At 41.7% G+C, this 18143-nt stretch overlaps 1 protein-coding gene across 4 annotated transcripts in view; it reads left to right on the forward strand.

Annotated features, from left to right (window-relative positions):
* SH3GL3 (SH3 domain containing GRB2 like 3, endophilin A3) overlaps positions 1–17484 on the forward strand; it is a 143741-nt gene extending 126257 nt beyond the window's left edge. For 3 of the 4 annotated variants that reach the window (XM_032264797.1, XM_032264798.1, XM_032264799.1), the window contains exon 9: positions 16808–17484. In XM_032264797.1, the coding sequence (XP_032120688.1) occupies positions 16808–17013 (206 nt within the window). In that variant the 3' untranslated portion in view covers positions 17014–17484. Of the gene's footprint in view, positions 1–7689; positions 7887–16807 lie in introns of all 4 variants that reach the window. The other variant, XR_004264668.1, reaches the window with a different exon arrangement.
* The last annotated feature ends 659 nt before the right edge of the window (positions 17485–18143 follow it).

The raw sequence follows: 18143 nt of genomic DNA on the forward strand, positions 1-18143 counted from the left end.
TTCCTTCCTTCCTTCCTTCCTTCCTTCCTTCCTTCCTTCCTTCCTTCCCTCCTCCTCCTCCTCCTCCTCCTCCTTCTTCTTCTTCTTCTTTTCTTTCTTTCTTTCTTTCTCTCTTCTCTTCTCTTTTCTTTTCTTTTCTTTTCTTTTTCTCTCTCCCTCTCTCTTTTCTCTTCTTTCTTCTTTTTTTTTGAGATAGTCTTGTTCTGTGGCCCAGTCTGGAGTGCAGTTGTGGAATCTCAGCTCACTGCAACCTCTGCTTCCTGGGTTCAAGCAATTCTTGTGCCTCAGCCTCCTGAGTAGCTGGAATTACAGGCATGTACCACCACACCTGGTCAATTTTTGTATTTTTAGTAGAAATGTGGCTTCACCATGTTGGCCAGTCTGGTCTTGAACTCCTGACCTTGAGTGATCCACCTGCCTTGGCCTCCCAAAGTACTGGGATAACAGGTGAGTCACCACACTGGCCACAACTTGATTTCTTAAGAAACATAATGAGCTTCTGATCTGTATGCTTCCAGGCAGTTCCATGTGCCTGTAAACACATTCAAGGTTTTTTCTTAGATATAGCTCTTAAGGCTTTTATTTCTTTCTTTCCTTGTCTCATCCATGCTTCGCTTTCTTAACAGAGGCTACCTTGAGACCATCTGAAACAGCAGACTTGAGTAGGAAGGCAATACCTTTCATTGCATCTTTGCTGCACAGCTGAGTTCCTTTGGTTTAGAGAGATCTCTGAGAATGATTTGGAAGAGCAATCTGCTTATCTTGTTTTCTTTGGAGTACAGAAACAGTTTGCCTTTCTAATGCATTAGGAGCCAACCTCTGATCTTTCTCTCTTTTACCTTTGCTTGCAGACTGGGAAAGTTTTGTCTTTCTTATAATAACTTGCTACACACAAGAAGGTTTAGCTAATATACCAACCTTCTGGCTTTATTTACCTTCTTTCTTTAGAGCTATTGGTATGTGGTCTGCTTTCAGAGTTATCAGAGGCAAAAAAGTTTTTCAAATGTTTTGTTATAATCTAACAGGTCACTGGGTTTCATTCTTGTTATGTTTGTTTTCTCTTAATTGCTGCCTGCCTGCTGATTCAGTGCCACTAATTTTAGGTTTTATTATGTCAACACCCCACTTCTGGTACCAGTTTCTGTATTAGTGTCATAGTAGCGACTGTTCCAGAGAGACTCACGAAGGCAGTAGTTCAAGCAAGACAGAAATTAAAAACGGAAGTCCAGGCCCAGAGATTTCCTCTTAAGGACATGAGCTAGAAGTAGCTCACATTACTTTCATTCCCATCCCTCTGGCAAGTGCTTAATCATGTGACCACATCTAGCCACAAAGGTTTGGGGGAGGTGACCTGGAGACCACATCCTATCTGTAATTACATTTCTATGGAAGAAAGGAATAGTTTGTTTTGGTGGCCAGCTCGAAGTCTTTACCACCTACGTTTACTACATATTTTTTGTGGAAGAAAATGTCTCCTCTGTCACTGATTTCCTTCTCTATAGTATTCCACAGAATCGATTTTTGTTAGAATGTGGTACCAACTACATTACCACAAGCAGCATGACCTAGGGAAACTCTTGGCAAACTCTTCTCTGTAGATGGCCAGGGAGTAAATATTTTAGGCTTTATGGCCTCTACTGGCTACTCAATTCTGTTGTTATAGCACATAAAAGTACCCATAGGTAATATATAAATGAATGGGCATGAGTGTGTTTCAATAAAATATTATTTGGCTCACAGGCCATAGTTTGCCAACCCCTGGCATGACTCACTGGGAAATCAACACAGAAATATCTATCAAAATGGATAAAAATATTTATACACTCAGTGGCTTCATTCCTGCAAATGTATTCTAAAGGAATAATTTTAGCAAAACATATCCATGTATCTGTTACAGCTCTATCTAGAGAAACAAAAAGTTATAAGTGGGAACAACCTAATGATCAATATTTATTTTTATATATTTGTCAATAGTAGGATAATGATTATGGTATATCAAATGGGATATTCTGCAGCTATTTAAATGTATTAATATGAAAAGTGTATAGAAACATAAAAATGTTTATGGTATGATATTAAGTGGAAAAGGAAGACACAAAGTTATAAGTATGATTATACCTTTGTAAATCTATATCTGCATATGTAGACCAGACTAAATGGTAGGATTATGGGCAATATTTTTCTTTTTTCAAGATATTCTTGTAATTGCATTTTAATAAGAATATTTGAATATGCCAAAAAGTGTATTTAATAATGGGAAAAGTGGATGGTACTTGAAAATAGGTGTACTTCCTTCTTTAAAGAAATTATGTAGCCCATTATATTCTCTGTATTTGCCCTGGCAACCAGGAAGCTCAGTATCAGATGTGAAGTTTAAGCACAGCAGCATTTAAATGACTGCAGTTAGAATATGTGTTCCTCCTACCCTTTGATGAGGGCAGCCAAGCATCTTACACTTCTCTTGGGACAGCTCCAGTGTGATTTTTAGTAGCATCCCCCTTTTAATTTCAAAAGTTCTGTTATTTGGATGAAAATTATATTGTTTTCCTACTCCTTAAGGTGTTATCTTTCTACCTCCGGCCTGAAAAAAACTTTATTCTGAATATGCATTTATTGTAAGCCACTTCAAAATTTCTGTTTAGAAAGAAGGTAGGTATAAGCAAATTAACTAAAAATTTTGACAGTGAGTTCAACCTCAGCCTCTCTCCTTCAATGCCAGTATATTATATTTGAGGAAGGGAGAACCCAGGACCCCAGGGCTCAGTCCTTACCCCACTGTCTCTACCTTTCCAGCTTGCGCCCAAGTAGTTCTTAGAGACAGGACCTCAGGTCAAGCTCCCAAGACAACATTCTCTCATTTGCCACCAGAGAGAACTCAACTTTCCTTTAATTTGAGCTCACAGACTGGCAATGTAGAGAGTGTTCAGCCTTATAGAAATGAAAAGGTATTTGAATTAAAGTATCCCTTAAGGTCATAGGGACCTAGCATTTGAGTGCCAACAGTATGCCAGGAGTTATTATTTGGTGCTTTATAGGCATAACTCATTTCATTCTAACAGTACTGCCAGGAAATGATAAAAAAAACAGTAAGAAATAATAAGATAATGATAATAGCAACAACACTATTGACTATTTACTATGGGTTAGATATTGTGTAAATACTTTATACACATGTCTACTACTATTTTTAGTCCCCATTTTACAAATGAGTAAGCAGAGGCTCAGAGAGGTTAAGTGAGATCTCAAGATCACAGAGCCAGTAAATAGCAGAGCTGGGCACTTTACCTGATAGATATTTCATGTTATATCATTCAGAAGTAATACTAGGGAATGTTACAAAATGGCCAAGAGCACTGGGAATGCTTTATTTCCAAGATTCATGATTACATGGAATCTGTGGTCAGCAAGTGGTTGCAAAGGGAGTCCGCTGAATGCATCTGACTTGGAAGGGAAAAACAGGACAGTGAGTTATTTCGCTTCCCCATTGAGGCCGTGCATGTCAGTACTTTGTCCCCTCCTTCTTGGCCAGTAGCTGGGTCCCTAGATAGATTAAGTACTTAGAAGGGCGACGTTCAGACAGAGATCACAGATGTGCAGAAGTTGGCTTTTAAGAAGGCTCAGTGTCCCATATTCTCCACTGCAGTGAACTCTATGTGTGTCTTTTGCCTGTGCCTGTTGCAGGCTGCCTCTTCTAAGTTTCCCTTGGCGGTAGCTTTAAGTTCCCATCTCACACACCCAGCATTGGGCTTCCTTGATTTGTGGGTGGAATTTGCAAGTGTAAAGGGGGTCCTGTACTGTTTGTTTCTGAGGCACAGTTTCAAAAGAAAATGACATAGCCTGCATTAATGGGAAATTACTTTCCATTAGGATTCTGAATGATTTGCATATAATGTTTATAAAATGAAGGAAAAATGTCAAGCATTTCACTAACAAATGAAAGCAAAGCTCACAAGACTCTGCCAGAAATGAATTCCAAGAACATTTTCTTCTTCATCGTTTCTTCTTTCTAAAGAAAAGGACAGAAAGAGAGAGATGAAAGAACATAAGTCAATTAAGCAGAATGCATCATGGGACTGAGATGGAATCTTTGATAATATCATTGCTAGGTAGTTAAGAGAATGAATAAAGCGAGCCAAAATGGAGAAAGGGGAGAATCACATCTTGAAATGATGGATTGCAGACAAAACCTACCTAGGCTCTGGCTGGGAGAAACGACTGCTTATCCAAGCCCGTGAGTGTGGGGTCATGCTGCATCATCAGTGTAAGCTGTCCCTCTGTCCCCAAAGAGAAAAGGAGGCCAAGAAACGTCCTTGAGCTGAATCGTGTGCCTGCATAGCTCCCACAAAACCGCTGATTTTGAAGAAAATAGTGTAGGAACTTATGATCCGTAAGCAAGTATCTTCCCCACCCATGGGGAATTTTTATCAGGCCCCAGGTTGAAGTCTACAACCTCCTGAAGTATATATTTAAAGACTAGAGGACAAAGCGTATTTTATATTTTATCAACTCATTTTTTTATGAACTTTTTTTTTTTTTTTTTTTGCTGAAACTCTTAAAAAGGGTACCACTTGATGTAATGAAAACTAAGGGTTAATATGCCCCAAACTGGGACCTCCTTTAAACATACAGGAGACTGAAATTAGTTAACAAATATGCATTCCAAATGTGTGCCACAGGCACATCAGAGTGAGGTGAAATAAATCTCCCAAATGGCTTGTATTAAGACGTTCTCTCTTTAGGTATAAAAGAGACTTTTATAAATTTCTTGACGCTTCTAAGGCAGCTTTGGAAATAATTTCTAGAGCCTAAGTCAGTCCCTTCATAGGCGCAAAATGTCTAGGATTACATTAGAAAATAAACATTTATTCAAAAGTGAAATGTGAAGTTTGAAAATGAAAGAAGACGAATACTTTGCAAATAGAAATATATGCAATTTTTTTAAACCTACGTTTCCGAAGAGGAAATTAAAATCTTACAGAGCAGTGACAATGGTGATTGTTTGGTTAGCAGGTTGTTTCTTACGTTTCTCTTCTTTCCTTCCTCCTCTTTTCTTCTATTCATCTTCCCCCACCCATAGCCTTCCCCCCAGATCCATTTCAGTATATTATCAGTAGTGCTTCAGAGTCAGAGTTATTGATGAGAGAAATAAATCAGGAAACAGGAGTCCCATGTTGTAATTCAGATTCTGGAACTTCTTAGTTGTATGAGTTGGGGTGAGTTTCTTAACACTTCTAGACTGATTTGAACTTGTTCCTAGAGGAAGTCATTGGGCTTAGTACATTCCAAGGTACTTTCTAGCTCTAAATTCTGTGGCTGCAGTATTTATCTTTTGTGAGTACTTAGCATTCTTAATAATTTGAAACATGGACAGGTTGAACATTTAATATTTTCTACATTTTAAAAAATATTTTAAAACTTAAAGTGTGAACTATGATGATTATTGTCAGTAGCCATTGGTGCAGTGAGTGGGAAGTCTCTTATTTTCCAATCTGAAGGAAGATTTAGAGAGGGAAGTTTTTCCCACTGCAGGGAATGGTTTTCTGTAATTATTCTAAATAGCCTGTAAAAAGAGTTTTGAAAAGCCATAAGATATAAATTCTAACGTAGTTGTGGGAATTTTGACTTAGCTGAAATGATCTCAAATGCTGCATGTTTTAAAATCTTAACATATACTCTATAATGATACATTTGATCTGTAAGCCAAAATGTAAAGTACCATCATCTAAATATTAATTTATGTACTTGCTTTAAAAAATACGGTAGAAGTCAGTTGTTTCCTGGGATTACGAACCAGGCAACAGTGATGTTGCACCATCTGGGGACTCTGAGTCCATATGAATGACGCCCCCTAGAGCTGTCCAGTGAATGTGGCTGCAAGTGCAGACTCAAATGCCAGATTATAAGAATGAGAGACATAGGAAAAGTGTAAGAAAACAGTGCAAGGCTGGAGATAAATGGCTGACTCTCAGCTTCCAAGTCAGGAGCATGAGAGAGGTGTGTCTGTAAACAACTAGAAAACACTTGTCCTTTCCGAAGCGGTGGCCGACAGTCTATAGCAAGTGCCCCTTGCCTGAGAATGTGGGCCCATCATAGCTAGCCTTTCTGATTTTTCAAGAGAAGCCAGAGACCCTATGTTTATGTGACATCTCCTGACTTTTAGATATTGGCAACTAATCCACATTGTGAAAAAGCAAGGAGCAGGCCAGACATGATATCATCTGCAAGCTGGTCACTATGCCAGTGGCCAGAAAGCCGCCTCTAGTTAAGGCTGCTGTTTGCATTTCTGTTTTCCAGAACTTGGAGTCACAAAAAAAAAAAAAAAAAAAAAAAAAAAAAATCCCAACCCACATACATTCAAACATTGGACCTGGTTGCGATAGAGGGATCACCTCCCAGAAAGTTTATTTTGATAAATAAATGGGCCACAGGTTTTGAGGTATCTGCAAAAGTCATCTCTGTAGACATGTCATGGTTTTAGAAGGTGAGGGAGGGCACAGCTTTATTAGTTAAACCCATCTAATATAACCCAGGTAAATAGAGGAGGATTGACATTAAGGTTAGCATAAATCACACATGCTTATTTTTACAGATTTTAATGATTTAGCTTGAGTGCCATTGACAAGTAATTTCAGTAAATCACATCTTCTATGGATAAATAAAGGGCCATTATTTCTAGAAAGACAGTTCATGTGCTTTTACTAGATTTTACTTGGTAGTTTGCAACTTAACCCACACAGACCAACACTTAAAATTTCCAGATGAGGAAATCAAAACCCAAAGATGACCCAATCCACAGCAGAGATGCAGGGATCTGAAGCTTCTGTCCAGTGCGCTCTTACCTGTGGACAAAAACAATATGGTAGAGGTGCTGAACCAGATAGTGTCTGTGGATCTATCAGCATTAGACACCAGTGTTGTGTCTGGGTCAGACAGAGGGAAAGTATGCTCTTCAAACGAATTCTGCTATAAGAATTTGAGATTATAGATGGGAAAAAAGAAACTCTTTGAGGGAGTTTGAACCAGATATGCTTGTGTGAACTCAGAGGAGATGGTATCTCACAGGTTGAGCATGGTACCTGGCTCCATGCTCCTGACTCCAAGCTTTTAAACACTCGGTGAGAGTTTGAAAATAAATTGGAACCAGAAATAAACCTGAAGGTTCCAAATCGGGTTTCTATGCCACCATGGTAGAAGATGAACTCTCTAGTTGGATGGTGCAGGTACAGTCAAACCTCAAGGTGACCTGGGTTCTGGAACCAAAGCTCCTAGAAGGAGACTTGGGGTCCCATTCCTGACTGGGCAGTGGACTCCGCCCATCAGTGGGTACCTCTCTGTTCCTCAGCTGCTCTATAAGTGGTGTAAGTAATAAGGTGACACCTTTGGATTTCCTGACTTCAGGCCAGGAAGTGAGCAGAATATGAGCCCACCCAACCCAAATGGGTGTTACCTGCCTTATTGCAAAGTGGGCTTTGGCGTCAGAGGGAAGCCCAAATCTCAGCTCAGTTCATACCTCTGGGTCTCAGTTTCATCAGCTGATGAATGAGGATTCTCATTGCTGCCACACAGGATTATTCTAAGGATTAAATTAGATTATGTGACTTAGGGGTGCTGGGCAAGGGAGTTGATGCAGGGTAAGAGCCCACAATGCAGCACTGTTAATGTTACATAATTGGTTATCTGATTTCCCAGCCTACAGCAGACTGGAACCAGCAGATTAGGAAGGCCCAAGGGACTGCTTCGGGAAGGCCATTGACGGCAGGAAAAAGTGACAGGTCGCAGCCAGACTACAAGGGAGGCAAGAGAAAAACTATAAAAAGCAGGAACAAAAATACTCAAAAGACACAGCAGTCTGGGGCATTTACTAAAAGCCAAAGAGCCCTACTCAGGTCAGTAGCTTCTGGGAGACTCCATACCTTCTACTCCAACAAAGGCTTACGTTGACAGCCGTTGTGTGAATTACTTCTCTCTCCATCCTCTTTGCCCCTCAAAATAGGTGTGGGTGTGGGGTCACAGTTTGCCTTTCAGTGGGGATGCTCTGACCAAATGCTTCCAGGTCATGAAGTCCCCAAAGTCAAGGCCAACAAAGGAGTGAGCACAGTGGGCTCCTTTGGTGGTCTGAAAAGAACCCAAGTTCAACAAAAGAGCTGTGATTTTTAGTGCAACAGAGAGAAGGATGCCCCTTGCACCACTAACCACTCTTTCCACCTTCACCTCCCTTCAGGTCAGGGTTAGAGATGGAGCTTCCAGATCCTGGAACAGGCTTCCAGATCCTGGCATATGGGAGAGAGAGAGAGAGAGAGGATGAGCAGGCCAGGCTGCAGACATGCCAGTCCCTTCTGATGCCATCTCTACTCTGGTATTTAATCTGCCACCTGGAGAGGGCACTGTTTTTAACTGAAGCCTGAGCTGCTCGTGTTAAAGCCAGAACTCAGGCTGAAGAAGGCAGGACAGAGACTCTGCTTGGATGTTACCCCTTGAATGCTACAGGCAAGGCTAGGTGGGACCTGGACAGATCTTCCTGGGGATTTGGGTAGGATTTAGATAGGGAATGCTCTTAGAGAGCCTTCCAAGGTCTGAGGTATGCCAAGCTGAGGACCCAAAGGCTCATTCCAAGCACAGGTGATTGCCACCCCATTGGCCAGGGTTGGCTCAGAAATGGAGTGGGAGAAGGCCAGGCATGGTAGCTCATGCCTGTAATCCTAGCACTTTGGAAGGCCAAAGCAGGAGGATCACTTAAGCCCTGGAGTTTGAGACCAGCCTGAACAACATAGGAAGAACTCACCTCTACAGAAAATACCAAAATTAGCCGGGCATTATGGTACATGCCTGTAGTCCCAGGTGCTCCGGAGGCTAAGGCGGAAGGATTGCCTGAGTCCAGGAGGTCAAGGCTGCAGGCCAAGAGCAGGCCACTGTACTGTAGCTTGAGCAACAGAGGGCAGACTCAAAAAAAAAAAAAAAAGAAAAAAGAAAAGAAAAAAAGATAGAGTGAGGATAAAACTATAAACGAACAATTTTCAGAGGGGGTACATAGCAGAAGGATCAAGAGCGTAGACTGTGGACCTGGCCCAAGGTCAAGTCTCAGTGCTGTAGCTTAATTGTGTTCAATTTATATGCCTCAATTTCTACATCCCTCACATTGGGGGAAACAGTGCTACCTACTCAGAGGATTTCTCTGGGAATTAAATCCATAAATCCACTAATATCTCTGAGGCACTTAGAATATTGTCGTGGCCCACGGAGAACACTAACACCTGAGAGTTATTATTTCATCCCTGTAGCTGAGTGGGGCTGAGGAATACTAGGACTGGACCGCCTCTACCTTTTAACAAAATGTGCTCGGCATTTCTGCATATGCAAATAACGCCTTGCAGCAGCAGAGACTCAGCAAATATATACGTGTGTGTGTGTGTGTGTGTGTGTGTGTGTGTGTGTGTGTGTGTAAAATGGAGTTGGGGGAGGGGCATTGCACATAATTTTCCTGCTGTTAAAATAAGATGGACTGGACCATATTAATGCCAAGAGGGAAGTTCTGTTTATTTCGGGGGAACGTGGTTTTCCTGCCTCCTCCTGTGTGTTACTGATACAGTACTTACTGACCAGCCATCTTAAACTCTTGTGGTAGGGTCTCTCCCACTCTCTCTCTCTTTTTTCTAATGGTGTGGAACAGAGCTTGAATAATAAATATTTAACAGGGACACTCCCTTTTCTCTGTTAAAATAATCTTTGTTTTAGTACTTTCACAAGGAAGACCGCGTTTTCCCACCTCTGCTCTCACGTTTCGTTGAAGCCAGGTCTCGGGAGTAAGAGAAAATAAACAGAGGGCCACTCGGGGAGGGCAGCACTGGCTGAAGCCATCTCACTAGGCAGCCCAGGGTCAGGGGTTTCCGCCGCCTGTTCAAGGGCACCCACATCCACAGCAGCCGGGAGCTCCTGTGCAACTACACCCAGCGATTCCAGGTGCCAGCTACTGAATGCGAGAGAGCAAGGAGGTGGAGGTGAATGAGGAACAGCCAGCTGCAGAACCACAGGGGAAAGAGGAGGGGGCTGTCAGCAGAGATGGGACACTAGGTAGGACCAGTCTCCTTACGGGACGTGTTCAGCCGAGGTGCTGGCTTTTGATGGTGGGAAAGCAGCCATTCAGGCCTCTGGGAGAGGCTCTATCTAACAGAGCTGGAAGCCTCCAGTGAAGAAATCCAGCCCATTCTGCCTGGACTTGGGGCTCCATCCATAGTGACTTTTGTGTCAAGGGAAAATTCACACATTGTCACTCAGGCGGGCAGCAGCTTAATTTTTCTTTAGCTGAACTGAACTTGCTTATGAGCCTCTATGTAGACCAATGGCGGAAACAACTTAATCTTTTTTCCATTTCTGCTGTTGACCAAAAAAAAAAAAAAAAAGTTTTAAAATACTTTTTCCATTTCTTCTAATGGTGGAAAAAAGTATAAGCTTGCCATTTCAAGGTAGCTCAGTCTCTTCCAGTAGAAAGCATAGACTATCCATTTATGACTTAGGCAATTTGGGATTTAAACATAGTCAATTCAGAGTAGAATTCCCTACCAGGGCTGTTGGTTTTTCTCGAAGGTTCTCTTCTCCCCCTGGTCCAGTCCTGAGATGTTGCCTGGATGTGAGGGGTGTTTACAGACCATCATGGTAGCAGGTATGGAGGCTCGCTTCCACAGCTCAGGTGACTTGTCACAGGAGGCCTGGGGCCTGGGCCAGGACCTGCTGGCATCTGTGGCTCAGGCCTCCCTCTCTTGGTTGCTGAATGTCTGTATTCAGAGCCCTGTGTCACCACCCCCAGGCTGCCTCTGGCCTCTGTGACCCCTCAGCACTCCCTGCTGGGGACTTGAGGGAATTTGTTCACAGTTCACAGGGAGCCATCAGCCCTCAGGTCCCACCTCCGCTTAGTAACCCCACCCGCCCAGTTTCCACCGGGCTCCAGCCCCCATGTCAGTCCAGAGAACTTTCAGAGCTGCCTTCTCCCAGAATTTCCGTGGGAAGTGGAGTCTAAGACCCTCTTCCCCAGGGTGGCATCCAAGGAGCATTGCAGTCTTCTTGCCCATCCTTTTCTCACTCCAGGCCCCTTCCCTGCCTCCAGGAAGAGCTTGTATCTCTTCTCTGGGTGGCAGGAAACAGCCCCTCCCTCTCCATAGCTTGTAATCAAAATGTTAGGCTCTGAGTTCTTCAAGCTCTAGTTCCTTAGAACCCAGTAGGTTTTTTTTTTTCTCTCTCTCTCTCAAAACTTGTAAAAGCCTACCTGGCTCTAGCATGAAAGCCTAAAAGCCTTGGCTTTCACAACATTTCACAACTGAAATGACATTATTTGGGAACTTAAAAGCTAAACATTGACTACTTTGTTCCTGTCTGGGTTCCCCCTCCCCCTCAAGTAAGGGAGGCAGGCCCCTGCTCCTTGGGTTGGGGGCCCCAGGCAACAGAAATGACCCAGAATGAAAAATGCATTGATACTTCAGAATGTCATCCGGCTGCCTGTATAGTTCAGGGCAGCCAGTCCGACCTCCGGTCGGGGTGGATTTACCAAGTGCTCTTAGTGTTGTAGGCAGCCCCATGGTGGCTGGAGGGCCAGGGGCACATGCAGTGCCTGAGTCAGGGAGCTCTCAAACAGGGTCTTTCTGCTCAGTGGTCTCTAAAGAGACGCCTGTCTTGGGTTTAGGTGCTGATGGAGTGTGAGATGAGTGCTGGTCTCTTTCCAACTCTCAGAATATCAAAGTGGGCAATGTGGCAGTGGTTCCTTGCCAAGAATGAATGACGAGACGTGAGTAATGCGGCTTTTCCATGATGTGTTGTGTGTGTGCAGCGAGTACACAGGTTTACACATGGAGGTGGTGGCCTTGCACAAGTGTATGCCGGCCACTAAGTATCTTGGTCATTGCAGGTGGCTTATAGAGTAAATGAGAGGGAAATATATAAATGTGTCTATCTGTCTGCCTCTATCTATCTGTCTGTCTGTCATTAGCCCTGTAGTCAGTGTGTCAGCTTATGAAATGTCTTGGCAACGCTTTGCGGTGTCATAGATATGTAGGAGGTGACGTGGAGCAAGGTAGGTGATGGCCTGGGGTCTGGAGCCCTCCTGTTTCTGGCTCTGGGGCCAGGCCATGGTGACCTCTCAGAGGCACTGATGACTTCTCTTCCAAAAGGGAGTGCTGCCAAATTCAATTCTAGCAGTAACATTCTGTGTTCAAGGAAATGCTTCCAGAGACTGCCATGTGGTTTGGCACCTGACCCCTTCCCTGTTGAAAACTAGCAGTGGGGGAAATGCTAAAAGAATAAGGATCATTTTAATAATCCACATTAAAACAGTTACACAGTAATAAAGTAGACCTTGACTCACAGCTCAGGTAGCCCTCATTTCAGTGCTCAGCCCCCTCCTGCCTACCCATGTTTGCACTCCATGACCCAAGAAAAATGAAAAGTTCTGTATTATAAGCCCTGTATTCCCCTATGCTTTGTTTGAAATCATTGAATGTTCTGTTCAAATTGAAAATAGTGAACTAAGCCCCAATATCTACGGCCCTCTACCCGCCCAGCTTTCGTCATTATGACGAGAGGAATACACAGACTTAGGCAGGGGCGGGGTCTGTCATGGAAGGAGCCGTCCAGAGGCCAGAAACACTGCATAGATCATAGAGGTTATACTGCAGATGGGTCCAGAGTTTCAAAGTCACCACCCGGGACAGGAGCTGACGCCCTAAAGAGGCAGAAGAGCTCCCCTGCTATTACCCCCTTTCCTTTCCCCACCAGCTGAGTCTCTTTAACCTTAATACTTCCTTGAGGGGAAGGAAGGGGAGGGCCATTTCTCTGGTGGTTCTCAACCTCAACAGGACATTGGAAGGACCTGAGAAACAAAAAGTACTGATGCCAGAGCTTCTGATTTCATTGGTTTGGGGTTCAACCTGGACAATGGGCTGTTTACTGTGCCACCAAGTTGAGATCCTCCCACTGCCATAGGAAGGCAACAGGAAGCCGCCTTGGTACAACCCAAGGAACTTCACTGCTAAAGGCTCCTTAGAGTGCCCTGTTCCTCAGAGAAACAGGCGCTACTCCGTGAATTTCAAGCTGTCTAAACAAACATAATAAAATCCTTCTCACAGCAGGAAACTCCACTGCCCCAACACTTCCCTTCCTCCTCCCACAATGCTGTCACCTCTCTACCCCTCCCAACGACAAAGGGGCATCTCAGTGGGTCAGCCACAGAAATACTCGACTTTACCTTCTCTCTTTACTTGAACCCAAAAGACTTGGTGGGGAAAGAACATAATCTCTAGCAGAACTTGTTTCAATTCTCACTTAAAGTCTAGAGGAAGGAAAATGTCTTATAATAGAAAAAATGTAAAGCATTAAATAGGATGCCAGAAGTCACTTATTAAAAAAAAAAAAAACTCCTAAAATTATTCTTATTAATACTCGAAAAAAGTATGAACCAGTCAAAATTGAAGTGAGATTTTTGTGAGTTAAACATGTCACATTAATACTGAAATATACCTAGTTTAAATGACTTCAAGAGAATAGCTAGGAAATTTTGAAATAGAAGAGTAGTGACTGTGAACTAGTTTTACTAGTTATTAACGTTTATTTTATTTATTTTTGAGACGGAGTCTCGCTCTGTCACCCAGGCTGGAGTGTAGTGGCGTGATCTTGGCTCACTGAAATTTCTGCCTCCCAGGTTCAAGTGATCCTCCCTCCTCAGCCTCTTGAGTAGCTGGAATTACAGATATATGCTACCATGCTCGGCTAATTTTTGTATTTTTGGAAACAGAGTTTCACCATGTTGGCCAGGCTGATCTCAAACTCCTGGCCTCAAGTGAACTGCCCAACTTGGCCTCCCAAAGTGCTAGGATTAAAGGTGTGAGCCACCACACCCAGCCTATTAACATTTATTATAAAGTTAAAATATTTAAAACTATGTGATACTGTTATCAAAATGAGTCAGTGGGACAAAATAGAAAATTGAAAAATAGATCTAAGTTCCATGATAATTAAATATATGATAAAGATAAAGCAATAGTTGAAATTACTGGAGAAAACATTGATTATTTAATTATGTTGGTATAACTGCATAAGCATTATTCAGTATAATAGATCTTTATCTCTTTTTGCCAAAATCCAAATGTATCATAAAAGTAAAAGTTGCAACATGAAAAAAATCAAAAATACTGCAATAAAATGTAGTTGAGTATATATGACTGTGGAGAATAACCATGAATGGAAAGTCTGATTAGTTTGACTGCTTATACCCTTTTAAATTTGTGCATTCATGCCAAAACAAAACAGAAACCCCATTCCCTGCCCCGCCACCCGCACAAACTTCAAAAACAAAACAAAAAAAGAACACATGAGAAGTTGGGAATAATATTGGTACCAGAAATGGCAGATAAAGGGTAAATATGTGTAGTATAAAGGGACCTCTAAAAGTTTTAAGAAAAATGGCATTAGGTTGGTGCAAAAGTAATTGCGAGTTTTGCCATTGAAAATAATGGCAAAAATGGCGATTGTTTTTGCACCAACCTAATAGAAAAATAAATTTACACTAAATATCAGATGTCTTAGAAAAAATTCGTGTTCTATAACCATGAAATCCTTTTCTTGGAATTTATCCTCAGGAATTAATTGTGCACATTTGTAGATATTTATGTATAAGCTATTTTTCAAAGAATTGTCTATAAAAGCCAAGAGGGAATAAAATAGACAACAGAAAGAAATTAAGAAAAAGAAAGAGAAATAGAGAAAAGGAGGGAGGAAGGAAGGAAAGAAGGAAGGAAGGAAAAGAAGAGATGGAAAGAAGGAAGGAAGGAAAAGAGATGAAAAGAAGGAAGGAAGAAACTTAAATGTCCAACAACGGGAGATTAGTTGATGAAATCGTGTTACATTGTGAGAGTTGACAGCTAGTCAGTAACTAAAAGTAAAATTGGAAGAAGTTTTGTGCACAAGAAGAATTTTTTTTTTCAAATTTAAGCCACATTTATTTGCATTTTTAAGACTACAGAGATACACTTTAAAACGAATACATTGTTAGTGCTGGTAGCAGGTTTGTTTTATACCAAAGATTGAGAAGGTATTTTAAGTAACTGGGTTCATATGAAATCTGTTATTTACCTTTGATGTCTAAGACAGAAATAATTTATATCGCAATTTTCAAAGACAGATGCCACCTAACCAAACATTAATTTATATATGGCCTAGAACAGATATTTGACTTTTAACGGAAAAAGATATTGAGTAATTTTATAAATTACTGAAAGGATACTGAATAATTTCATAAAAACATAAAGCATTTTAAACTCTAGTTAAAAATCTAAAGTTTTGGGAGCAACACAATGAAGAAATAAAGATACCCATTTTCACCTAGTTTCCTAAAACTGCGCAATCTTCAACCCTGTGGTAAGTCTTTCCGTTGGTGTAGTTTTTCCCTTCTTTTCAGTTTTCATTTTTTAATTCTTTCCTTAAATAGGGAACAAATGACTTTAGTGAAGGGGGCGTTGCAATAAATACGTTTTAGTTATCTTTAGTATTTGTTTGGGAATTCCCCCCTGCCCACCAGTTTCCCTTCATAGAGATTGGGTAACTTTCCTTCAGAACAAAGTAAAAAAAAAATTAAAAAAGTCAAATTCCTATGAAAAACAACAATTAAGACAACATTAAACTCTACATAATATACTACTACTAATAAAACTGCACATGATAATCATTTATCTCCTGGCTATACTAGTGGTACCTAGTCTTCTTATTAGGGAAAAGAAAAACTACTTCAGAAAAAACTATCAAAAGTGAAGAATCTTTTATGAAAACAACTATATGGAAATATATGCACAAATATATTCATGAAAACGTCTGGAATCTGAAAGCTAGCCCAGTTATCTCTGGGGTAATGGGTTATAGCTCTGACTTTTCTTTCTCCATTTTGCATACATGTATTTTTTGTTTACAATTAGCATGATTTGGTTTTGAAAAAATTTGTTTTTGATGTTATTCTGGGAACAGACGTCAGACTGGTCTGTAAATATTCTTGTCTTTGTTGTCCTGGTTTCTCTCCTCCCGGCCCTCGTCCTGCCTATACTCTAGGAAGATCTTGCTGACCACCAAGATCTTCCCTGTCCCCCTCTCCCCAGAGCTCCTGAACCATGAGTGATACACACCTCTTATTTGTTCTTTAAACGTTTCTCGGCCAGGCATTGTGGATCACACTTGTAATCCCAGCACTTTGGGAGGTCGAGGTGGGCAGATCACTTAAGGCCAGGAATTTGAGACCAGCCTGGCTAACAGTTATGGCGAAACCCTGCCTCTACTAAAAATACAAAAATTAGCAGGTGTGGTGGCACACCACTGTAGTCCCAGCTGCTTGGGAGGCTGAGGCACGAGAATTGCTTTAACCTGGGAGGCAGAGGTTGCTGTGAGCCGGGATCGCACCACTGTACTCCAGCCTGGGCAACAGAGCAAGACTCTGTCTCAAAAAATAAATAAATAATAAAAGTTTCTTGTGTCTTTTCCAGTCTCCACATAAAAACTAAGCTCCCAGAAAGAAGGAGTTGGGAGATGGACTGGGCATGGCTTCTCTGCCTGGGATTACTGAAAAGATAGACACTGGGCTCATGGGGTCAGCGCAGGCAGCTGGGAGAGCTGAGGCGGCCAGAGACCACAAAAAGTACCCATGAGCTGGGTGGAGCTGGCCTTGTCGTGGGAAAAAAGCAGGGCGTGCTGTTACGGGTCTCTCCAAGCTTTTCCACATTTCCAGTTTCCCATGGATAATTGGTCATGTTAACCTCTACTTTTTGTCTCCATGTCACGTGGACAGGTTCTAACGTTCCCATGGACCAGCCTTGCTGTCGTGGTCTCTATGACTTTGAGCCAGAAAACCAAGGAGAATTAGGATTTAAAGAAGGGGACATCATTACGTTAACCAATCAAATAGATGAAAACTGGTATGAAGGAATGATACACGGGGAATCCGGATTCTTCCCCATTAATTATGTTGAAGTGATCGTGCCTTTACCTCAGTAATTGTGTAACACAAACTGGACATAACTTTCGTAACTGAAATGAATTCACACCAATGTGCTCTCAGTGTGGTGTTCTGTGACATCCTTTGCTCGCTGACCAACTTAATGACTTTTTTACTTGTGTTCTCTTTATAATGTATTTTGTATCAATTTAATTTGTATAAATGATTTTCTTGTCCTTGGTACATGAAAATATTTTCTTTTTTGCTTCTTGTCCTAAAAGTCATTGGTTAAACGTATGTGCTTCCTGTTGCTAAAAATAAGTCTCACCCATTGCAGTTATGTCAGAAAATGGCCTATATTTCTCAACTGCAATGAAATGAACATTTGAAACTAAGAAATGCTAAATATTTTGTTTCTTGACATTCCTGATGATGTCTGGTCTTTTCTCTTCTTTGTATTTTCAGCTTACCTGTGAATAGCCCAATAAACATGACACACTGTGTTGGCAGAAGGCCTTGGTTATTTTTAACACTGAAGCGTTGAATTTTAAGCACAGTCTTTCAGCTGCAAACCCATGCCCCATGGCTGACCAAAGTGTCACAGCGCGGATGCTTAGATAACGGCTCCTGATTCAAACATGACACTCATCCTCCTTCTAGTTGGGGGATGGAAAGCCCCTCTATCTACTTTCAAGTTTATTTATAAAAGACCCCAACTCAAGCTTCTGCTGCTGCCACATTTTGGATAGGTTTTTCGAGCAAGTTGTGTTATGGATGCTTAGGAAGTAGCATGGTCAACAGTTGGTTGAGTCCCCAATAACGTGATCACCCTGACCTTGCCTATGGTATGTACATGTCACATGCTTTGGCCCACTGGAAGCCACAACAATCCTATTATGGGGAGGGCCAGCTATTATTTCTCATTTAAAAAGGAGGCTCATTGACTGGCTTACCTGGAATCAAACAACAACATACAAGCACACCTCAGAGATATTGCAGATTCTGTCCTGGCTGCTTACTGCAATAAAACGAATATTGCAATAAAACAAGTCACACAAATGTTGAGGTTTTCCCAGTGTATAGAAAAGTTGTGTTTACATATAGACACCGGGAGGGGAACAACACACACTGGGGCCTGTTGTGGGGAGAGGGGAGGAGGGAAAAATAGCTAACATATACCAGGCTTAAT

Source organism: Sapajus apella, unplaced genomic scaffold, assembly GCF_009761245.1.
Source record: "Sapajus apella isolate SASKATOON/1434 unplaced genomic scaffold, GSC_monkey_1.0 scaffold147, whole genome shotgun sequence".
Lineage (NCBI taxonomy): Eukaryota > Metazoa > Chordata > Mammalia > Primates > Cebidae > Sapajus > Sapajus apella.